The sequence below is a fragment of the Terrapene carolina genome, unplaced genomic scaffold, assembly GCF_002925995.2.
Source record: "Terrapene carolina triunguis isolate 2854851 unplaced genomic scaffold, T_m_triunguis-2.0 Scaffold130, whole genome shotgun sequence".
Taxonomy (NCBI): domain Eukaryota; kingdom Metazoa; phylum Chordata; order Testudines; family Emydidae; genus Terrapene; species Terrapene triunguis.
Window position 1 is genome coordinate 34,654,881 of NW_020664481.1, and position 25,234 is coordinate 34,680,114.

General features: G+C 42.2%; 1 protein-coding gene across 1 annotated transcript in view; it reads right to left on the bottom strand.

Annotated features, from left to right (window-relative positions):
- The window catches only part of LOC112106464 (uncharacterized protein F13E9.13, mitochondrial-like), a 43,556-nt gene that overhangs the window by 5,578 nt on the left and 12,744 nt on the right, over positions 1-25,234 (bottom strand). Inside the window, exons 4-6 of the mRNA XM_024199730.3 lie at positions 22,414-22,594; positions 10,202-10,352; positions 7,780-7,907 (exon numbers count right to left, since the gene is read on the bottom strand). Of these exons, the coding sequence (XP_024055498.1) occupies positions 7,780-7,907; positions 10,202-10,352; positions 22,414-22,594 (460 nt within the window). The remainder of the gene's footprint in view (positions 1-7,779; positions 7,908-10,201; positions 10,353-22,413; positions 22,595-25,234) is intronic.

Sequence of the window (25,234 nt, forward strand, 5' to 3'; positions counted from 1 at the left end):
GGTGATTCCGCACGCTGCCCCCGCCTAGGAGCCGCTGCCAGTGGGATATGTTGGTTGCTTTCGGGAACCACCCGAGGTAAGTGCCATCCCCCTCACCCCTTCCAGCACCCCAACCTCCTGCCCCAGCCCAGAGCCCACACCCAAACTCCCTCCCAGAGCCCGCACTCCCTCCTGCACCCAAACTCCCTCCCAGAGACTGCACCCTGCACCCCCTCCCACACCCCAATCCCCTGTCCCAGCCCACACCCCACATCCCAAAGCCCTGCCCCAGCCTGGTGAAAGTAAGTGGGGGAGAGAGAGGAAGGGGAGATGGAGTGAGTGGGGGCAGGACCTCAGAGAAGAGGCAGGACAGGGGCATGGCCTCTGGGAAGGGGTAAGACGGGGGGCGGGGCAAAGGTGTTTGGGTTTGTGTGATTAGGCAGTTGGCAACCCTACCAAGAAGTCTCTGCTGAACTGAGCTTTTGAGGGAGCTCCCTTGCACAGCAGAAGTATAATGATTCTTCTGCATCTTGGATTCCCTTGTTACTAATATTACAGCAGTACCTAGCATCCAAATGAGATCAGAGCCTCATTTTGCTAGGTGCTGTACAAACACATAGAAAGAGGCAGTCATTTATATTGCAGTAGCACCTAGAATAGAACCCAGATCACTGAAGTCGGAACCCAGTGTCGTGGGGACAGAATTTATTCCGATGGGAGTTACTTAAATATCAAAATAAGGATTCTTAACTGTGTTATCAATTTCTCTTTCATTCCAAAAAGAAAAGAATAAAAACAAATCTTTCTATATGGTAATTAAAGTGTAACAGCAACAAGAAGACGACATTATTCTTGTTTCCATTTATGTCAGCACAGATGGGGGTTTTTTGGGTGGAGGCGGTGAGATTATTAAAATGGCAGAACTATTCAATAGTGCTGTGTTCATTACAATTCTTTAGTTATCAGTTTAAATCACAATAATGGTAGTTAGAGCAGTGTATATTTCTACCAGGTCTCTTTGCTGAATTTATGCTATACAGACGACTAGAACAAGATCTTCAGGGAAGAGGCAGCAAACCAGTGTTATTCCCCATGAAAGGAAAACTGAACAGGCTCTCTGGTTGATCTTCTAATTTAGGGGAAGGGAAGTAGAGAAGCAAACAGTGGTCATGAGGACTATTTGGAAACTCCATCTACTTTATTTGCAGGCCAAAGGCAGTGCTAGTAAATATTGTTTTTGTTTTAAAAGGGCAGTGGGACATAAAAGCAGCACATTATTTTATCTAGAAATAACACGTCACTTAACAAGTCGAACCTTCACCAGGTTGCATATGGTGAAATTCACCCCTGGGCAGAAGACAAGGCTTATGCAACACTGAAGTCCCTCTTCAGCCCTTGTGCAGTCCCTGTGCACAAGGGTGAATTTCCCTCAGATTTATTCAAGTGACTGTGTTCACTGTGAGATTTAAGCATTCTGAGGTTTGTTTGTTTTTTAAATATGACAGAAATTGATACAAGGCCCAGAGAAAGTAGTTTGTTATTCAGATCACAAATTTATTATTATGTTCAGTTTCTTTTATGGAGAAAGGACAGATGATTAACAGGAGTCTCTGAAAGGCACAAGTCAATATCTAGCTATGAAAAAATAAAGGCCTAATTCTAATAGGTGCTGAACTTCCTCATGACCATTCACTTCAAATTGGTTCTCACAAAAATGACTTGGTGCCTGGCAGGATTGGATGCTCTATTTGCTTCCTCAAAGAAAATGGTGTTGAGCATTATTTCTGACCTTTACAGACATATAAAATTGCTTTACTTGATGATAACAAGCTGGCATAGGTGCTTAAAGCATCAGGGAGCTAAGGGAAAGGATACACACGTAAAGTATAAAACTCTGCAAGAAAATGCTGTTTACTTAAAAGTTTCATAAGAAGTGTAACTGGTTAATGATGCTACAGGAAAGACTAATTATTTACTGGTTTCAGAGTAGCAGCCGTGTTAGTCTGCCATTATTATTACTAATTATTTACTGCCATTCTGCTTCACCAAGAGAAGAACTACCTATACCAGGGGTCGGCAACGTTCGGCACGCGGCTCGCCAGGGTAAGCACCCTAGCGGGCTGGGCCAGTTTATTTACCTGCTGACGCGGCAGGTTCGGATGATCGCGGCCCCCACTCGCCGCGGCTTGCCGTCCCGGGGAGTGGGGGCGGCGGGAAGCCGCGGCCAGCACATCCCTCGGCCCGCGCCGCTTCCCGCCGCCCCCATTGGGCTGGGACGGCAAACCGCGGCGAGTGGGGGCCGCGATCGGCCGAACCTGCCACGTCAGCAGGTAAATAAACTGGCCCGGCCCGCTAGGGTGCTTACCCTGGCGAGCCGCGTGCCGAACGTTGCCGACCCCTGACCTATACAAATGCTACTGAAGCTTTCTCTAGGTCAGATGTGCTAGCATTCTTCCATCTAAAACATACACCATCTGTCACATAATATAAACGCAGAAGAATAAGACCATCCTGCAGCAGAAGACAATTTTAAGCAAAGCCTTGCCCTGAATTAGACACATCAGATTAGTCTGGCTATAGACCTTTTCATGCCTATTTTATATCCTGACAGGAGTCCTGCTCACAATAATAGATTCATTAGCTTTCTACTATATTACCAAACAAAAACAAAATCAGAATTTTATTTATAAAATGCCCTATCTATTAAGAGTACCATATCAGCTTTACTGAGGCTCAAATACAGATTTAACATGACATTCTTTTCACAGATATGCATTGCAGTACTCAACTGCTCTCCCAGGAGAATTTGGCCACAAGTCTGTATTTGTTTTTATGAAAAGTGCACAGGACACATTGCAGGCACTATATAATTATACTACGTCAATAAGTAAACTGATCATGCAGGAAGAGTAGAATCTAAGCTGACATATGGGCCTGAGAGAAGCCCTAAGAAGCAAAGACTAAGACAATGAAAACTGAAATGTGCTATTTCAAAGGCTTCCTTAAATAACAAAGGATCCAAGCATCCTGCTGTAATCTGTGTGTGAAACAAACCCTCCACACACAGATCTGTCCCTTCCTGTGCAGAAGGTGGGGCCAGCCAGAAAGTGCCAGGATAGGGAACATACATCATCCCTACTGCCCACTTTGGCATTACATTTGGTTACCAAATTGAGTGTAAAGTCACTCAAATTATTTTAAACAGATACTTTCACACAGTAAGACATAATGTTGATCCATATCAAATGGTTTACATTTTGGTGTTGTTTAATAAGACTCGCACTATACCACTGCCCAAATTCTAACTTTTTATTTTTTAAATAGGCAACAGCATTACGGGAATTAGTATGGTATGATGTTTCTGCGTAGTAGAATTAAACATTAATTATTACGTTTGTTAATTGTCTCTAAACTCAAAACCTTGTTTGTAACTCTTAAGCCAACTCTTCTCAAGCTACTGTACTTTTTCAGATAATTTTGTGACTATATATTCTATGTGACGAGATCTCAAAGTTTATACAATTATACTTAGACATTCCTCTGCTTCAATATACTATAACTAGAGGGCACTGTGCTCTTTCTTGTGACAGTATATCTGCATACATGTCTAATAAAAATCAGATGAAATAGCATTTAATTGCAAAGCATAATGAAAGCTTTTGAACTAGGATATGCACAAGTTGCATGAAATAAAAGGCCAAAAATTCATAGCTTAAAAAAAAGGCAAAACAGTATAAAACTAAACAATGCCCCAATAACTTGATCAAATACTTTTCTTTAACATTTTTTTCATATGCAATAATCATTGTACCATACACACCACTGTGTTTATGGTATATGCTGCACTGTAACACATTTTAGTTATTTGAATTCAAAGGGCTTTTTTTCATCATTATGCTTAGTGCTTGTAAAAGGTGCAGATTAGTGACAGAAGTCCTCTCTTTATCTATAGAACAGGTACAGCACGGGCAGCAGCAATGTGCCCCTACCCCAACATAAGTGAACCACCTATGTGCAGAAAGGTAAATTGGTCTCCATGTCCCTAGTGTGAACAATGCCAACAAAAGTACAAATTATTACTATCTATGCTGGTGGTTTTTGTGACATGGGCACTTGTCCAGTGGTTATTGGACTACGACCACTAACTCATTTTCCCACAGTTCATCAAACAGTCATCAGATAGTAAAAACTTTTTAGTCACTTCCAACCTGGACTGGATATGGACTGGAGGTCTAAAGATGAAAGCACCTATCCTCCAAAAGCAAACCTTGAGCTATTTAGACTTGGACAAGTCTCCCACCATAGACGTTTTTATAATATAATTTTGCCTATCCGAAAGTTAAACACATTCTCAAATGGAAACATAGTCTGCTAAGAAATTAAGTGCAACATAAAATGCTCAGCATTCTAGGCTTCTTAATGGCCTGGCAGGGACAGAGTGCAAGAGCACAGGGGACTCTGGGTCCCTCACTTCCTAGACCAGTGCTGCTTAGGTACTTTGTTGAACCCAAGTAACTGGGTACTACAGAGAGGCCAATAGTCACTGGCTGTACAAGCAATGCCTGCCAGCTGCTGTGTGGAATGGACTGGTAGTTGCCTCAGAGGAGCCTGCTTGCCTGCACTCATAAACAGAGGAAAAGCAACATATGTGTAGTCCTCTATAAAAGATTTATAGAGATTGAGAGATCCTCAGGATATCATGTGAAAGGACTTTTGGTCAGGGCTGGTCATGGCAAAGTATCACCACATTAGGAGGCTTGAATTAAGGTATCAACACAAACTAAAAACAAAATTCTAGCCCCTATATACAGTTTCCTTGTTTGACAGAAACACTTCTTTCCTACCTCAAATCACAGTCAATTCAATACATCAGAGACAAAGGCACTCGCATTTCTGTATTGTTGCATAACAAATCTGAAAAAGGATATGGCAAAATCTCAACTCCCTTTTCAATTCTGCTTTCAAGAGACAGCTGATCAGATCAAAGCTTAAGTTGGTATAAAATGTTTTAAATTATACATTTTGTAACATGATGAAAGGTGTCCAATTTTGTCTACACTTAAAGTCGTCATTGTAACACAGTACTTCTAACAACACAGAAACTTGTGAAATGCAAAACTTCACTCACACCAACACTCAACTTTGTGTACTGTAGGTCTGATTCCTTTAGAGAGATTACCAACACTAATGTGCTTAAACTGTCATTTCCTACCCTAGAATACTGATTTTTCAAGAGGTCCCTCCCCAATTAACAATTCAAAACTACCACCCTCTTAAATGAGGGATTGCCACACTGTCACAAAATCTCAGCACTTAGCTGCGTGATCCAACCAAAACAAACCCAGGATACTAGGTTTGTTGTATTCATGACAAAAAAGTGAAAGCCACACAAATGGGTATACTTTGTGTCATTTCTCTTGTCTCTGTTCTTTGGACCCAGAAAGAGAATAAAACTGGCACATATACACAAATCCTAGAATCCATGGTTTGACTTGGTTGGTATCCCACTGTAAAAACTACAGGACAAAATCTGCTTTCTGATGCGTGAACTGGCACCCACCAAAGTCAAGGGAAGCTATGTGCACACATCGGAGAACAGAATTTTGCCTTCTGGTTTTTATGACTTTTTGAGACTCATTTGATTTTTCCACTGAAGAAGGGGGAAACAAAAAACTAATTTAAGGGTGTGGATGATACAAAGGTTAGGTCTGTCAAGCTTTATATTCACATTGTTTTCAGAAGGTTCTGTTTCATGAAACAATTTTTGTTTAATACTGAGAAAATCTATTACTTTAAGAGGCCTATCTCCATAGAAGGCCAACTTTCCACTGCAGTTTACCTAATCGTGGGCTAAAATGTAGTCATTTATCATCTATTCTTTGGCAAGGGCTTTGTTTTAATTCTGTATATACACATGAAAACCTATTTTGCCAAGTTTAATATGCCTTGTAACAACATAGTGTTGAATCTGTATTATATGGATAAATACTGGAAATTTCCAATAACTATGTAACATTCTGAATGTGGTCTGATGCACAGGTCTCTGCTAAATATGTAAAACATGTAGTATGTTTTTCACCTGCCTTTTCTTCTTTAGAATTGTAATAAGGAAGGATGAATGACTGGCTGTCTTTAGACCAGAAAGAGCCATGTTTAAAGCAGGAAGAATGGAACCCATAAAAGCAGCCTTCTTGTTTCTTCAAATAATTTTTGCTAAAAAGATGCTAAAAATGTTCCCTGTCTTGGTTGAGCATATGATGATTACTTTTAGAGCCTGATCCTGGGAGGTGATGAACACCAGCCATGTCGATGGGAGCTGACTTCAAATGAAAGTTGCGGTGCTCAGCATTTCTCAGATTCAAGCCATTCATCTACGTGAATATCAGTCCTTTGCAGAATCAACTGCAACAAAGGAGCAATCCAATTTGTTGAAGACAATTCCAGCCTGTGCTAATATAGTAACATTAGGCACCATATATGATATCTACACAGGTCAGAATTCATGTGTCAAGTTGCTCTCCCTTAGAAACAAATACGCCATTTAAAAATAATTTAAATGTCACATACTTTTCCATTTATCAGTGCAAGAGCATTCTTTTTCAAATCTTAAAGGCTACACTTCCCCTAGTATTACTGCACTGAAATGTCTAAGGGCATGGCTACACTTGCAGGTGTAGAGCGCTTTGAGTTAAACCAGTCTTCGTAGAGCGCAATAGGGAAAGTGCTGTAGTCTGTCCACACTGACAGCTGACAGCGCACTGGCGTGGCCACATTAGCAGCTCTTGCAACTGCCATAGAGAGCAGTAAATTGTGGTAGCTATCCCAGCATGCAAGTGGCTGCAACATGCTTTTCAAATGGGGCGGGGGCTGGAGTGTGACAGGGAGTGTGTTGTGTGTATGTGGGGGGGAGAGAGAGTGGGTTTTTGGGGGATGAGAGCATGTCAGCATGCTGTCTTGTAAGTTCAGACCTCCCCCTCCCCCCTGCCTCTCTCTGTCACACACAGCATTCCACAGTAATGGTTACTTTGTCTCGGAGCAGATAAGCATGCCGGCTGTCAAATGGAGCTTTCAAAGGGCATATCCAAAACTTGACTTAAGGGGATTATGAGACGTTTCCGGAGGCTGATCAGAGCGCAGTAATGCAACACCTCGCTCACACTGATGCTGGGGCGCTCCAGCGGGGGCGCATCAAACGTTATTCTACTCGCCGAGGTGGAATACCAGGAGCGCTCTAGCCGCAGAGTCAGAGTGCTCTACGTGCCTTGCCAGTGTGGACGGGTAGTGAGCTAGTGCGCCCGGGGCTCCTTTAATGCGCTGTAACTTGCAAGTGTAGCCAAGCCCTTAATCTCAGCAGATTCCTGTCTTCCTGCTGGAATATCAGTTTCACAATGAGAAATCCAATTATAAATATTCTTTCCATGTTAATAGTTAAGTATTTTTAGTTAGCCTAATCATTAGCCTTTTTTTAAAAAAAAGGCTATGGAGAATCTCATTCTTAAATTAAAATCATGTAGAAATTGAGCCTTCCTTTTCTTACAAGATGCCAATATGAGTAACACTTAATTTTACCAATACTTACAATAATTTTAACTTTTACGCTATAAAAATTGTTTTTTATAAACATGCTACTGTACATCCAACCAGAACCCAAATCACTATGGTTTGTGCTAGACCAAATCAAACTCTACAGTGAAAGAAAGCTTCTCTGTTTTTAGAACAGAGAACGTATAGATTTCTCTCTATATTAATCCAGAAAATGATTCACTGGTTGTTGCCCGACCTTCGTGTGACAGCTCTCACCTTTCAATTCTTTAGGATCTGCCTGCATTCCAGTAGCTGTTCCAGTCAATACAATCCCATCAGCAAGGAAGAACTCAGCAGCCTTAGCAGTCTCTGATATACTGACATCTGCTGTCAGAGCGTGAGCGCTGTAAAGAGCAGAAACATAACCTGTTGTTACTTTCAGCATACATACTTGCTATCCACCTTGTTTAATGTTAGACTGCTTTTCTTACAACTCATGAATGTATTTCAGTTCCCTATTGTCAGAACAACTGAAGATTGGCTTTTTGAGTGTTAAGTGCCCTTTTTTACAGTTGAAATTAAAAACACAATGTGAGGAAGAAAAAAAAACGGTTTGGCCATCCTAGACCCCATAACCCACTTGTCTCTTTGTCTGGGTCTCACCCTGTCTACACGGTGACTGCTAAATGTGCTAGACTGTCACCCCAGAGTACCAACTGAGCTGGCAGCTTTTGTACTGAGCGCCTAATTTTCATAGATGCTGAACTCTCCTGATTTCAAGTGGAGTTGTAGGTGCTCGGCTCTTCTGTAAATCAGGTCCTTGTCCTCTAGGAACTGGACTAAGAGCATCATCTCATTTCATAAAGGCCAACAAAAAGTACTAACTTTCAGTCATTAGCAAGCACTATATCCTGGATATCTGTCTTTGGAGAAAAAATGAGAGCAGCTATCATCTTCAAACGGTATTTGCTTCATGCATCCAAAGATGTGCCATTCAAATTTAAGCAGTAACTGTCGGTAAGATGTGTAAGCTAGCCTCTTTTTCCAAAACCTACATCTATCTACAGCAACTTCAGCTTTAGACAGCTTCAAAAATTTGAGAAAGTTTTAGCCTTTGAAACATCAACTTTTACATTTATAATTTTCCCTTATCTTTTCTACAATAGAATCAGGAAATATGATAGTTACGAAAGACAATATTATACAGTAACCTGATGCTCTGTACTACCATAACAGGGTACTAAGCACAAAAGACCAGTAGTCCTGGGACTAGTGTCTTTCTTTTTGGGCCAACCAGATCTGGGAATGGAACAGATGGAACTTGCTTCACTAATATTGAGAGGCAGTGCCTCTTCTGGCATATTCACTCTGCCATGACCCTCTCCAGTAGTGTGACTGTGCTAAAAAAAGAATATCAAACTACTTTTTGCAGCCAGAAGAAAGTCATTGTGATGGCAGGGCCTTGATGAGATTGTGCATATATAAAAATATGGAGGGAAAAAACAGAGTGAAAGGAAACGGAAATCCCTGAAGCTAGTAACAGAGGATAACCTGGGAAACAGTTTGTCAAGTTAGAGAATTGGATACTGCTAATTCTTGGTGCTAGGCATTTTGTTGTTGTTATTGTTAGGGAAAACACCACAGCCCTTTAACCCCTGCCCTTTAGTTCAATAATCCTGTGAATATTTGTTTCCCATAAACTGGTTAGATGACATTCTCCTTTCCACTATTAACTAAGCACATAACAAACACCACATTGCATCAGCCGATGAACAACTCAGTGTACATTCTAAATATCAGTATCTCATATGACAAAGATGAGAATACGTGCACAAAGTACCACGTTCTGGGACTTCTCAGGAGAAGAAGAAATATCACTGCGTGGATGTTCAGAATATGCAGAAGTGAAGCTAGAAAGAAAATGCTTTGAAGGAACCTTTAAACTTATGTTGAAAATGCTGCATTTCATTTATTATAATGAAATGTTTCTTTTTTAAAAATCAGATATTAAATATGCCCAAAACCTAGCTATTTCCATGACTTTTCCCACACTCTAGACAAACATCTTTCTTGAATTCAAGCTACTTGATACGTGCAATTCGCAGCTTTTTGGTTCTCTCTTTTTCTGAACTAAAATTCAAAGAAACATCTAATAACGGAAAGGACTGTGTGACAATTGTGATGAAATGTCAGCTGGAATTCACATAGCTGTCATAAGATGCTGCTGTCTGATAATCATAAAACATACTCCATAGCCACATACAGCATTGATTTAAAATTGAAGAAACCAATATTAGAGGGAAGGGAAGGGATAAGAGCTTTTAATGTGGCAAAAATCTCATGATTTGTATGTGTCACATTTGGTAGCTACCCATATAACTTGAAATAGCCATTTTAGATGCTTAACCTCATGAAACATGATTTATTTGTAAACATAATAAGGAGATACATCTAACTGATATAAAGCATCACGTTATGTCACACATAAGACATTTACAAATTCTGAAAGTTAAACAACTGCAAATTCCACAGACGCAGAAAGCTGCAGTTTATAGGTGCAAGTTTAATAGTTTTGCAAGACCGTGTGAGCAGTAAAGTTCTCCCAATATTCACTTTCTGAGCAATTAATAAGATGAATGTAAAATGAACATCAGATCATTTTTACATTAACACATACGTAAACAGTGCTCATATTTACCTGTGTTTCTTTTTAATATCGGCAAAAATTTGAACATGCTGTGCTCCAATTTGTTTTCGGTATCTTAGCAGATCACCTGCACAGGCATTTATCATCCCTTCATCAGCTACATGAGAAAAAACAAACCCTTCAACTCGGATAAAATCAAGACCTAGAAAAGAAATTTGAAATCTGAACATGAAATTGAACTGCAAAGAGAAATTACATTTCTCCTAAATTTCATCCTGTAATTACATTTTTGTCTATTCTGATACAGTACTGAGAGGTTCTCAGACACTGGCACAAAAAGCAAGTCTCTTCAGATAAGCAGTTTGTCAAGCCTAGTTAAAACATGTTAATGATTTTTAGTGCAACCCATCACTGTGGCCTTTGGGTGCAGGGCATACATCAAGAGCAACACAAACTGAATTTCCACAAACAGACCCCCACATACTTTGTACCTCCCAGGCCCACTACAAGGAAAAATCCGTAAGCTGGATGGTGAGATATCTCCTAATTGCAGCTAAGATACAATCTTTGGATTTCGATGTACAAATTTCAAATTTTAAAATCAATTTCTAAAACTTTCTGCAGTTTTTATTTAATTGGTCAAATTTAGAGATCTGGACCTGCAATCCTTACAGAGGTTGAATGCCTATTAAAAGTGAAAGGGAGTTTTGCTTGAGTGCAGAATCGGGCCCCAATTAAAAATGATTTTCAGTTGTGAATTTAGAACATTACTGGTTAACCCAGTAAAATGGCAGTTCTCAAACTTTTGCACACTGTGGGGCACTATTTAAGACAATGACTTTCATTTTTCCCTTTCCCCCACATTCTCTCCCCTCCCAGTATACCAAACTCACATCTGCCTTGCATCAACTATAGTGTTTGATTCTATGAAGAAGCAACAATAGGTGGTAAAGGAACAAGATGAATCTAAGGTAGTTATATGGCTCCCAGTACTGTAGTATCTGAGAACCTCCCTATCTTTAGCTTATCTATCCTGTAAAGTAGGAAAGGTCTATTATCTCCTGTGATGGGGTGTGCACCCCACACTGGCCCTGCAAGAGCTGAGTTGGACCAGGTGGAACAAATCACCTAATTAGGCTGCAAACAGGGGAGCTTTAGGCTGGGGATAGTTAATTAGAGAGATCACCTGCGAGAGACAGGCAGGGCTTCTATAAAAGACAAGAAAATGGAAACACAAGGGGTAGCAGGGAGAAGTGTTTGAGGGGCTACAGAAGCAAGTTGCCTAGTTAGTCCCTGGGAGGAGGGAGTGAGGAGACTGGCAAACCCAGAGAAGTGGGGAACACCAGGAGATATAGAAGCAGCTCAGGGAAAGGCAGCAAGATACAGGGACTGGACTTCAGCTGCGGTGTAGAGGGAACCTGAACCAAACCTGGACTAGAGCGTGGGCCTGGGTTCCTTTGCCAGCTACTGCAGTAGTGGCACTGTGTGGAAGTGAAACAGAAGACTGCTGGAGAGCAGGACCCTTGATTCATCCACCTGAAAGGGAAGCCAGGATAGTGACCTGGCTGGAGGGCGGAGTCAGGAGGACAGCTGTGGCTCCTGAGAGCAAGAGAGGAGCTGCAGAGGAGAAGCTAACTGGGTATAACCGCTGGAAGGGGTGTTGGCCTGACCAAACTAATCCCCAGAATGGCCAGGAGGTGGTGCTATCCAGTGGTTGGTAGAGCACTTTGTCCCATCCCCATTTTACAAATGGGGAACTGAGGCACAAAACAGCTAAATGACATTGCTTTCTGTTTTGTCTTCTGAAAACTGTCAGGTTCAATTTCATCTCTTGTGGTCAGGAGTTCCACAGAAGGGATCTGACACCGAGAATGTTGTCCCCAGCCCCTTAGAGATTCACCCTGGGTTCTATCAACTGCATCATCCTTGTGCAGTAAGCAGTCATGTTGAGTTGCAGCGGAAAAGACAGTCTTAAAGACAGTGAGGCCCTAGCCTATTAAAGGCCATGTAGATAAGGACTAGGCCTTGGAATTGACACTGGAAATGTCTGGGTATCAGTCAATGATCGGTCTATTTAATAAACTACGAGTTGCGTGTTATGCAAATTGACATTTCTGTGTGAATTTCACCTCAAGTCGAATGAGTTGCTGTTGTCTATCTCTGCAGTGATGACTGCACAAACTTCAGTGGCACCATGCTCATCAGATGGGAAAGGGCAGTTTCCTGGCTAGATGAAGGTGAAAGAGGACAATCCCTTTTGCAAACTGCATGTTTTAAACAGTGAAGAGTCCAAAATAAGACTCTATACTTCCTGGGTGATGAGTGGCAGATACTCTCGGCAGAGGACAATGTCAATATTCCAGCAGCTTCTCAAACTGCTTCCTTCAACCTTTGCAGCATTAATTTAATCTTCCCTGGATTAATCATCAGTCAGCTGTTTTTAATCCACATTTATTTCTTCTAAGCACTGCCATCTGGTAACAGTGATGACTCAGTTTGTTTAACAGTTTAGTGTTGTCAGCATACTGACCAAGCATCTCTTTCACAAAGGCTAAAATCTTGATTAATATTAGGGGAGAGAAGTATATTTCACCAGCCCAGTAAAAAAACGATAACAAGTGTGTTGTGAATTCAGATTGCTGGCTATACCTTTGATCATTCCTCTAGCTAACAGTAAGAGCCTGGCCTCCTCTCTGATATGGCTACTGCTCCATTTTGAAAAAAAGTGTTTGGTGTTTCTTTGGTTAATTTGCAAAGAAAACCCTAGTTATGAACCACGCTATGAGGAACAGCACAACAACAAATAACAGCACTAGCTTATGGAATCTAGCAGATATTGGTACATGTGCAATGGTTAACTTTAAGAAACCAGGCACACTGCCCATCTAGAAAAGGCTGACAGCATGCTGATCTGAACATGTACTGAACATTCCTGAGCACATACAAAAAGTTGCTTGCTGATCAGCAAGAGGCAATAATACATGTATTTTTGTCTCCTCCACAAATGTTCCTGAGAGCTGGTTATATGCATCATTCTATGTAAGCCTCAAACAGATGTAGTTAATTAAATCAGGATCTACAAACAGGAAAACATGGTAAGAATACATGGTTCACCTGTTAATAATGAACCAATTGAGAACTAACTGTAGCAAACAAATTCAGACACAGAAGTTCTTTGCTTCTCCACAAAGAGCATTTTAAGTTTAATAAAAACAGAATAGAATGAAGATGACATGATGTTCTGATGAGGGTATTAAAATCAACTCTTACATGGTTGTGTTTTAATAATGTGAAAATGCATTGGATATAAAGATATCCTCCAAACAAGAAAATGAATGGAGAACTACACAACATTGTATTATCTCCAAGTATTATGGTCTATGTTGTTTGTTTACAGATATTACTATTTTACATTTTAAAAAAATTCTATGTTAAAACAAAGTGAAGAAGTCAAGCGATCAAGTTAGGAAATGCCAAAAGTAAGGTTGCACAAGCAATCTTAATTTGGCCCCCTTGTACGTATGGATTATGTTCGCCTTTATTTACATGATCGCATACTTTTTTTAAACAGGAAAAAATGTTTTTACTTAGTTTTTTTTTTTTAAATATAATTTCCTAATGAAAAAAATCCTCAGATATTCCATCACATAGATTCATACTGACTGACCCTCAAGTTGGGTGAACAGCAGAGTTTGGACCTTTAGATCCACAGCACAGACCTCAAGACCTGAGCTAACAGAATAACTGATAGACGTAGCAGGCTGTGTCTGGATCAGGTACTGGAGGAGGATGAAACACACATGTTGCCAGTGGATTTCACAGCTATTTCCTGAGATAAGAGGAATGTAGCGACTCAGGGCTCCAAAGTTCAATTCCAGGTTCTGGAAGAGAGAGTTCTCTACTGTCATAGACCCTTCTACCGCATCTGCCTCTGCTCCTATCTTTTCAACACTCTGCTTTTATCCAACTCCTCCCTATCCCCTTCTGCTCTCCCCAACTCCTATCACTCAGTGCTCCCCATCACTACTTTCCAGCAACTGTCCCTGCCCTCTGCTTCTCCCCATCTGTTAACTCCTGCAAGCCATAGCCAATTCTTCACTCTTCATCCTTCTCTCCACTCCCTGGGCACCAGCAGGGAGGCACTGAGCGCACAGGAAAGACAGTTTACTTGCTTTCAGTTTTGGTGCTCAGTGCCAGAGTGGTCCGGAAGAGCAAATGTGGGGAAAATCCTTCAGTCCCTCCAGCCCCATGCTTAGTCACTCTCTGAGGATGGCATGAGGGTGACCAGATGTCCCAATTTTATAGGGACAGTCCCGATTTTGGGGCTTTTTCTTAAATAGGCACCTATTACCCCCATCCCAATTTTTTACACTTGCTATCTGGTCACCCTAGATGGCACACATGCACTCTGATCACAAACTCTTGTGAAGGGTTGGAGCATGCTTACTACAGACATAATCTTCGGAGAATTTAGCAGTGAAACTAACAACTCTCTACTGAGCATGTGCAAACTGCGATTTTTTTTTAAAGAGGCTAATAACTTGGTCTAATTAGGACAGTTTTTCACAGGAACAGTGAAAAGCACATTCCTGACACAATGGCGACCCCTCCTAACAAGTTAGTCCCTGCTCCAAAGCATAGATGCTAGAACATCTAAAAAGACACTTTTAAAACTAATTTGTTAATATGGCAAAAACGTATTTTTCTAATCTCATTCTTGGAAATAGCTCAATCATTTTTGCTGAAACTTTCCAAAACAATTCAGCCTGAAACAATTGCCCGGCATAGAAAATTTCAGCCTGAAGGGTTTAAGTTTGGGAAATTTTAAGAAACTGAGAACAGGGTCCTGTAACAAGAATCTTAACTATAGATGGCACTATCAACTCCATATAGAAGTACACAGCACTTTCTTTTGCTACTACAGTTATTTTTCCAGAGACCTCTTAGAACAGATGTCCACCACAGTTGCCAACTTTCACGTGGCAAATAAGCACCTCGACTTCCACAATAAATCCAAAATCAAGCTAATCCCATTTCAAAACAAGACCAAAACAAGCCAATCCCTAAGAACCCCAACACTCTATGTGACTAGATCCCCCTGGTGTACAGTTTGGGACTGTGGTGGGCCCACTGTGCATCACTGACTCTCTTCCTCGCTCCCACTCCCCCCCCCCCCCCTGCCCCCTGCTTGCCCCCCTTTGCCGAAACCCAAAAAAAAAAAAAAAAAAGAAGAAGCAACAAGCTACAAGCCAAAAACTAGCCAACAAGCAACTCACAAGCCAATTAAGCCAAAAACAAGCCCAATTTCTGCATTTTTTTCACGGGTTTGGCATGTCTGATGTCCACAGTTGTTTATCTAACCATTATTGTTTTCTGCATAATCAGCAGACGGCATTGCATTTTCTTGAGGCTGCTTGAAAATGATGCATGTTGTCATGCACCTTGATCTCTCTTTTACAGAGCTGTAGAATTAATAAATATATAGGTAAAGAAACCAAGTTCCACCAAGTGGGTGTATTTATGATAGGCTTTTTTCCTTTAGTCCATGTTCCTTTCTGTGACCATTACTCTTACACAATAAAAAAAAAGAGGAGGAGGTGCCTTCCTTTAACTTTCTTAAACGTAGCACCATATGACTGCCAATGTCAGATTTATCTGAGAATTCCTTTGAGTTAAAATATTGGGGGGAAATTGAGAAGTTCATCTCTCTGCTTCATTCCTCGCCTACATACAAAATGTTTGTATGAGTGACAAAGTGCTGGTACTTCTTCGGATTTCCTTCCACTTTCTCATTGTATGTACCAAGAAGCCAACTGCTGGTTTCCAGCACAATTCTGTTCAAAGATATTATTACTGTCAGAGAGTAGACAGACACATTCCCCAAAGGGAATGAAATGGCTGCATAATAGCAGGAGATGTTGCTACTGCTGCATCTGCTTTTTCAAGTACCACACCTTTAAGTATTTTTGTAACAAAGACTAAAATGTGCAGTGCTCTGTTTATTAATAGTCACCTCTATTGACCATTAAAACTTCAGCATTACACAATCAAGTCACTACTGCATCGCTACAGAAATACTTATCAAAGATGCGGTATCTACAAAGCAACATTCACTTTAATTAAGAGTTGTTGAAAGGGGCTCTTCAGATTACAGTGATTCCCTCTTTCTTCTTGCTTTCCTGTTCACTGAGCTTGAGACAATCATTTTTGCAGTAGCTGAATGAAATGCATTAAACACAGGTCCTTCAGAGCTCCAGTCCCCCAGTTACAGAGCAAGTAGTGCAGAACAGCAGCAGAGATGTGCAAAACTCTAACAGTACCTTCAGGAATTCTCTCCCTCATTAATAATGACTAAGAAGTCGTAGAAATATATTGTTCCTTCAATATATTCTCCTTTTGGTATTGCAACATGTCCCTAAATGAACCCTAGTTAACTTAAAGCATTCGGTTCAGGTTTTTTGAAATACAATAAATTGATGTTTTTGCAAGCACTTAAGCACATCAAGTATCCTTACATGGAAACTGTACCTTAAAATTAAAAGAGAACGGGATTTTGTTAGTTAATTTTTATTGCAGCCATAGCTTTTTCTATAGGCTTTAGGGCAGCAATGAAAATGGATTAAGCTTGCTAGTTTACCAACCAGAACAACAGCAAAAATGCAGTTTCCACTTTTTAAAATGTTGAAAAGAAATCACAGTTCAAAAACACTTCTATTAATAAAAACTCCCTTAAAAAAGAGACTATTAAGATTTTCAGAGAGAAATTCAACCAAATTACAGCTGTCACTCTAATAGACAAGTCTACATTTTTTGAATGGTGTTTTTAATTTTTTTTAAACACAAAGTTAAAATAAACATCTTTTAATTTTGTGGGTCTTACAAAAGAAAGTGCCAGGTTTTTGGAACTATACATGCAAAAATATGTGAATATACTGCTATTGCATGGGCAATCTGGGTAAATGCACATGCAAACTCAGTCTGAGCAGTTTAAATGGTCCTTTACATGTGTGTCCTGTGATTTTAAATGCGTCAAAGAAAGTGCGTGCACATATTTTTGCATGCACACAATTCATTGACATGGAATGGTACGTGCTGCCTGCCTGGCTCTGGAGCAGTAGACATTATTTCCAGAGTTGAGATTTAAAAAAAAAAAAAAAAAAAAAAATCAGAGAAGCTCAATCACCAACAAAAATATTCGGATATGACAAGAATCTTAGTAATCAAAGTTACTGTCATTTGTATTAAAATTAAAACAATGATATTCAGATGAACTCCATTCAAAATACAGGGAGAAAAGAAAAGTGTTTTCTCAACAAAAAGGATCAAATCATTAGGGGAAAGTTTCTAAAATATTACAAAAGCATTAAAAACAAAAGCTGGTAAAAACAACCATTTAAATGGTATGATATTATAAGAAGATGCATCTGCTCTCCACTCACCATGACTCTGTAGCTAAAAGACTACAGTGGTTCAAAGGAGCCTGAGAACTTACCTGCAACAATGTGGATTGTGAAGCATGGAAGAAAAAGGCAATACAACAATGCAAGAAGATAAAATAGATCATGGAAAAGATACTTGCAAGCTAGAAAAGAGCATGCCGATATAACCTGAGATTTGTTTGTCACTACTTAAAGGTAATGATAGGAAATGCAAGCTTTCAGTGTTAATTCAGCCATCAGCTTTAAACCAAGAAACAAACATGGGGAACACAAATTGTTTTAACCAAACTTTCAGCAGGGAGGAGGAGACAATACAATCTTTGCTAGCCTTGCTGTTTCTTATACGATTCATGTAGCAAGGGAAGTTGAATTTATATTTAACTTTTCTAAGCACAATTTAAATTGTTAAATATTTTGGTTAAGAGTAAAGACAGTTACGTTTTCCTGTAACTGGTGTTCTTCAAGATGTGTTGCTCATGTCCATTCAACTTAGGTGTGGTATGCTTGCCACATGCACCGGTGCTGGAAGTTTTTCCCTTAGCAGTATCTGTAGAGGACCGGCTCTGGTGCCCCCTGGAGTGGCATGCGTATGCCACGGCATATAGGGCACTGCCAGCCCCCTCCACCCTCAGTTCCTTCTTGCCGGAAACTGATCGTGGGGAAGGAGGGCGGGTTGTGGAACAGACATGAGCAACACATCTCAAAGAACACCGGTTACGGGAAAAGGTAACTGTCTTTTCTTCTTCGAGTGATTGCTCATGTCCATTCAACTTAGGTGACTCCCAGCACTACCCATGGAGGCGGGTAAGGAGTTCAAGGACATGTAGATTGCAATACAGCTCTGCCGAACCCAGCATCGTCCCTGGCCTGCTGCGTGTGTACCGAGGACGATGTTGCAGCTCGACAGATGTCCTGGATTGGGAAGTGTGCCAGGAAGGCCACTGAGGATGCCTGTGCTCTAGTCGAGTGGGCTCTGAAAATGGGTGGCGTAGGGACTCCTGCTAACTCGTAGCAGGTCCAAATGCAAGAGGTGATCCAGTTAGAAATCCTTTGTGTGAACACTGGGAGGCCCTTCATCCTATCAGCTGTGCAGAGATGAAAAGCTAAGCCGATTTACGGAAAGGCTTTGTCCAATCTAGTAGAAAGCCAGAGCCCTTCTTACGTCCAAAGCATGAAGGCGCCTCTCTTCCTCTTCATGAGGAAGTCACATGGGACTTAGGGCAGAAGACCAGAAGAAAGATGTCCTGGCTCATGTAGAGAGTAGACACCACTTTGGGAAGGAAAGTCGGGTGGGGCCGGAACTGGACCTTGTCCTTACAGAAGACCGTGTACACTGGTTCTGAGGTCAGGACTCGCAACTTGGAGACTCGCCTCCCCGACATCACCACCACCGGGAAAGCTACCTTCCATGATAAGTGAGAGAGAGAGCATGAGGCCAAAGACTCAAAGGGTGGACCCATGAGCCTGGACAGAACCAAGTTGAGATCCCACTGAGGGGCCGGGGACCGGACTTGAGGGAAGAGCCTCTCAAGGCCTCTAAGGAACCTGACCATCATGTCATGGGAGAACACAGTCTGCCCCTAGATTGGCAGATGAAAGGGCGAAATGGCCACCAGGTGCACCCTGACAGAGGAGTGCGCCAAGCCCTGGTTCCTTAAATGAAGCAGGTAGTCCAAGATCGACTGCACCGAAGAATGCGAAAGGGAGATGCCCCGCTCGGCCGCCCAGCGGGAGAACCTCATCCACTATGCCAGGTAGGTCTGCCTAGTCCAGGGCTTTCTACTCTCAAGGAGGAGCTTCTGAACCCCGTCCGAACAGGCCCGTTCATCTGGGTTCAGCCATGCAACATCCATGCCATGAGGCAGAGGGACGTGAGGTTGGGGTGCAAGAGTTGGCCATGATCCTGTGACAACAGGTCCGGTCAGTTCAGCATCGGCCAGGGAGGGATCGCTGACACGCTTGATAGCGTCCCAAACCAGTGCTGGTGAGGCCACGGCAGGGCAATCATGACAAGCTGCGCCTTGTCCGTCTTGATTTTCACTAGGACCTTGCTGATGAGTGGAATTGGAGGAAACGCATACATCAGGCTTCCTGCCCACGGCAGGAGGAAGGCATTGGAGAGGGAGCCCTTGCCCAGACCCCATCTGGAGCAAAACCTGTGGCACCTCCTGGTGGCGAACAAATCCATTTGGGGAGTTCCCCACCTCTGGAAGATCATGCTGGCTACCTCCGGGTGAAGCACCCACTCGTGGTGAGAGGAGAAGTCCCTCCTTAGGTGATCTGCTAGCATGTTCCTGGCCCCTGGAAGGTGACAAGCTTCTAGATGGATTCCGTGATCAATGCAGAAGTCCCAGAGACGGAGTGCCTCTTGGCAAAGGGCCGAGGATAGCGCTTCCCTTTGCCTGTTGATGTAGAACATCAAGGCCATGTTGTCCGTGAGGACTCTGACCACTCTGCCCGACAGGTGAGGTAAGAAGACTGCGTATGCTCTGTGCACCGCCCTGAGCTCTTTGATGTTTATGTGTAGGTGCACCCCCCATCTGAGGTCCAAGGCGTCCGAAACCAACTTGATTGAGTGAGGAGTGCTGACGAAGGGAACTTCTTCCGGGATTTTCCCGGGGTCAGTCTGCCATCGCAGCAAAGTAAGCACTGTCACGGGGATGCCGATAACCTTCTCCAGGTGGTCCCTGGACTGGGAGTAGACCATCGCTAGCCATTGCTGCAGGGGTCGCATCCGGAACCTGGTGTGGTGCACCACATATGCACACGTCGCCATGTGACCTAGTATGCGGAGGCAAACCCTGGCCGTGGTCAGGGGAAATGTGGAGACTTCCACGATGAGGTCCATGAGTACCCTGAATCTCTCCAGCGGCAGGAATGGTGCCAGAGCCTGTTCCACCGCTAGGGAACCTTGCTCCCACGACTAGGGAATATTGAGCCCGAGTGGTCGCTCCCCTGCGACCAAGATGGGGCTGATTGGTGGCTCTGTCCCGATCGGTACCAGTCACCCCTCCCAAAGTTGGATGTGGCTGACCTTGATGAGCATCTGGATAGGGGCCTTGGCGCCCGGCGGTGCTCGGTGGATCCGCGGTGGCCCCTGGCTGGCGATCTATGCCTCACACTTAAAGAGCAGTATCGGGATGTGGAGCGGGATCGGGAACTAGATGCAGCCGCATGCGGTGACGCTGCCCTGAGGGATCAGCGGCAGTCCGGGGAACGGTACCGTTGGTCCCTTGACCTGTCCCTGGAGTGGTACCAGTGCCACGGAAATTCTGGGTGCTGACAAACTCCTGCCGGGAGGCGCGTGCCTCCAGAGGTCTGCACCCGGTTAACGGAGAGCTGCACCTCGAGCCTCTCTGCCCTTGTCCTAGGTCCAGAGACTGGATGGGGCTAAGAAGCTTCTGCCTATCACGGTCAAAAGTGTGTCGGCTGTGAGAGGGCGACCGTTGGCAGAATGTCCCCCGCAATGGGGAGCGCTGCCAGAAAGGTGGAGACTGTGGTGGTCCCAACGCGGGTTTACCCCGGGACCTCGCAGAGGCCGGAATAGGAGGCACCAGGAGGGACATAATGTCTTGCACCGCCTGGAGGGCCTCCGGTGTGGATGGCACCTGGAGCGGACAAGGACCTCCACCGCTGCGGGCTGGGCTACACCACTCGACCAGAGCTGGGGCCCAGGATCCCGAAGGGGGTGAAAAGGCACCTGAGACAGGGCCTTGGTCCACACCAGACTTGTCCTTTCCCTTGCGGGAAGCTGGAGACCTTCCTTGCCCCATCTTCCTGGGCTTCTTGGCTGGAGCCATGGAAGGAGGCCGGTGCAGGCTCATAGGCAGTACTGGCGGGGCACTGCACACCGAGGTCATGGTGCTTGGCGCTGAATCGGAGCGCTGCTCTAGCATCGGGGTAAGGGTAGACTCCATCAGGAGCACCTTCAAGCGAATGTCACGCTCCTTCTTTGTCCTGGGCTTGAAGGACTTGCAGATTTTGCACTTATCACTAATGTGACCTTCGCCCAAGCACCGTAAACAACTATTATGTGGAGTGCTAATGGGCATGGTCCTTTTACAGCGATCGCAGGGTTTAAATCCTGGGGACTGGGGCATGCCCCATTCCAAGGCGAAGTCCCTTTAGGGACCTACTAAGTCTCTAACTTAACAAATAGGTTGAGCTAAACTGGAGGGAAACTATATACAGTAATATTTGCAAGAGGTAAAAGAGTTCGAACGAACAAAAAGCAACAGCTCTAGCTGAAGCAGCACCAGTTCCATGAAACGTCACTGGCGGCAAGAAGGAACTGAGGGTGAAGGGGACTGGCGGTCCCTATATGTTGCAGCATACGTGCGCCATGCCAGGGGGCGCCAGAGCCGGTCCCCTACAGATACTGCTGAGGGAAAAACTTCTGGCACTAGTGCATGTGGCGAGTACACACACCTAAGTTGAATGGACATGAGCAAATCACTCGAAGAAGACTATCTTCTTATTAATTACCACATCAAAACATTAATTTCATTAATTTCTGAAAATGAAATGACAGTTACAGTAGCTAACAAGAGTATCCTAAGATATAACTGAAATCAGATGTTTAACCATTGTGGATTAAATTTATCTTTATTTGCCTCTCACTGGAGCAATGAATAGGGATCAGCTCTTAATATGAAGTTGGCATCTTTTGTACAACCCTCTTCCTGCCTTTTCAGGCGAGAGAGAGTACTGAAGGATCTGTGCCCTTCCTGTCTCCTTCTTGAGGGTGTCTATGTTAGCACAGAAGTTTCAGAGAGGAAATATTACATCAATTACCAGTACCACATTAGGAGTCATTTCTATTACCTGCAGCAAGAGCAACAGCTACAGCCTGTTGATTTGCAGAACACAGAATCTGGATACCCAATGGGAGACGTGGGCAGGTGTGTTTCACTGCAGCACTAATGACTGCCATTGCTGCAGTTATTTCTGGCCCAACATAAACGGTGTAAGGAAGGTCGTGCATATTTTCCACTATCAAGCCATCCTGTGGAGATTATTATAGAGAAATCTGATTAAACCGAGAAGGGCCATTTCAAAAAAATCATAGCTATTTTGATATTAGACAAAGACTTGTATTAAAAAGAAACACTATATTTAAAGATTTTTCTTCAAAGAAGGGATTATCTACAGTAAATTGTTGATGCAAATACCCACTTGCAAAAATGCTTTAATCAACATCATGATATCTGTAATCACAAAATGAAATAAATGTGATTTCAATTACACATTTTGTCAATTAGATTTCCTTTGAATCTGTGCTACAATGCGAGCTATAGAGGAACAGGTTAAATCATAAATCTAATTTAAAATATATACTGTAGAGTCAAACCTCAATTATTCAGATGGAATAGGGTATACTGGGTAAGTTTGGACAATTGCATTTTTAGATAAGCAAGGAAATTTTCAAATTAATTAATATCAAGAGACTAAACTTATTTTGGATAAACAAAGGTTTTTGGTTTTTTTTTAAACTGTATCAGTGAAAATGTTTTCAAATGACTAAAATTTGAGGGAGAAGAGGAGGAGTTAAATATCTATCTATAGTATTTTTAAGGTGCCTATAGCTTTGGTATTAAGCTTCAACACTGCTCATATTTTGGATTCAAGATGGCTTAACAGAAGATGTTGCCATTTATTGTCTACTATTATGTCTCATTTGGTAGAAACACATATTTGGTAAACAATGGAGTGGCTATAAACTATTCTGCTGATTCAACCTGTATGATTTATTAAACATCTTTGTACATTATATGGGACATTGGTTTTTTTTTTAATCATCAGTATGGTATACATTAGAAAATTGTCAATAGCTGAAAATCATATATAATTATGTCCAGGACTAATAAGTTTAAAAATATATCCTTGAAATATCAATTCAAATCTAATGTTTTGCATTCACATAAGGATTCTTAAAATACTTTGGAACTTCCTAACCTATCTTCACTTAAATCTAAAAGTACAGAAGGGAATAATTTGAAAAAAATACATAACTCCTATTTTCTTTACAACTCCATAATTAGGGGAAAGGGAGATTGTTCCAAGAGGACTTAGCCTATCAAGGGTGTCCTAACTGAACTAAACGTGTTTGGAAGGCACCAGAGACAGCATTTCAACAAAGAGAATTTTACCATAGGGATGATAACAGGTGAAACAACAATCAATGATGGTGCGGCTAATGGTAACTTAAGAATGTAGAACCAGGAAGAAAGACAAATATTTTAAGGAAACATTACATTTGTACATTTTTTTCATTTTAACAGTATTTTTTAATGCAGAAGCTATTTCTGTAAACAAAAGATACAATATCATAAATGTGCAGCCAGCATGTGATGGCTGAGTTAAAGACTAAACATCTGACATCACAAACAGACACCTAAAATGAAGGAATGGGAAAACAAATTTGAGCATTTAAACAGTATCTTGAAACAGTGTGATAAAACCAAATACATGAACCATACTAAAATAAATATGATAGAAAATAACATAATAGGACACTGCTGATGTCCCCAAGTGACTGACAGTTAAATACCTAGATAAATAGGAGACGCATCTCCTTAAAGGCAACAGGTCACAGTTTTATTAGTTGGCTAACAATGGTTATTCAGCAATGGATCTAGTCCTAAAGCTCAAACCAATTAATGGAGCCATTCACTGTCTGATGTTTCTTCACTGGGAGGACTCAGCTTTGCAAGTCAAGGATCCTCCAACCACCTAATCTCCCATGAGAAACAGTACGGGTATTGATAAAGAAACCTCAAATCTGTTCTTAATCATGTCCAATTCAGCTGCACAACTTAACAGTTTAACACCTTCACTTCTCATCCTGTGCTCATACTTTGGGATAAAGGTGACTGACTAACCATCAATCAACATATGGGAGTCTCAGAATTACACAATTAAAAACATTTCATAAAAATCTCTGGGATGCAGCAAATCATTGTTCCAGAAATTCCAACTTGACCAAATGTTCTCTAGTCTACTCATTCAAGAAAGCCTGCTGAACCCAGCTGACGTCAAAGGAAAGGTAAATCCCTCACCCTTCTCTCACACACACTCACACTCTAATATTAATCTACTTTAAAAGACAGAATTTCTTCCTGGTCCCAAAGTTCCTGATTTGTAGACCTGTGCAATTCCATTTTGCAGAGGATTTAAGATATTTCAAAATTTGGTTTTATTCAAATTTCACAACTCTCTTCAAAACAGACTGGAGTCCCAACTCTGGGCAGTCCTCTCAGTGGGTTACCCCAGAGCTGTGGACCCTGAAAGCTCTGGGACCCTGGCTGAGCCAGGAACCTCGTAAGTTGGGAGTTGAAAATCCTAAGAAGACCCGTTCCATGGTACTCTGCCAGGCAAGCTATGGAAGGACCAAGGAGCCTGGGAGTTTAGGAGCTGGGGCTCCCAATGCTTGCAGGCTCTCGGCTGCTGAAAAAACTAGGAGCCTGCGCTGCTGCAGAACCGGGTGGATGAGCTGGTAGGAAACCAGAAATATTTCCATTGAAAATTTGTCAAAGTCTCTGTAAAAAGTTTTTCAATTTTGACAAACTAGCATTCTCTGACCGAAAATGTTCCATTGAAGAACTTCTGATCACCTCTATGGGTCAGTTTACTTTTTTTTTTTTAA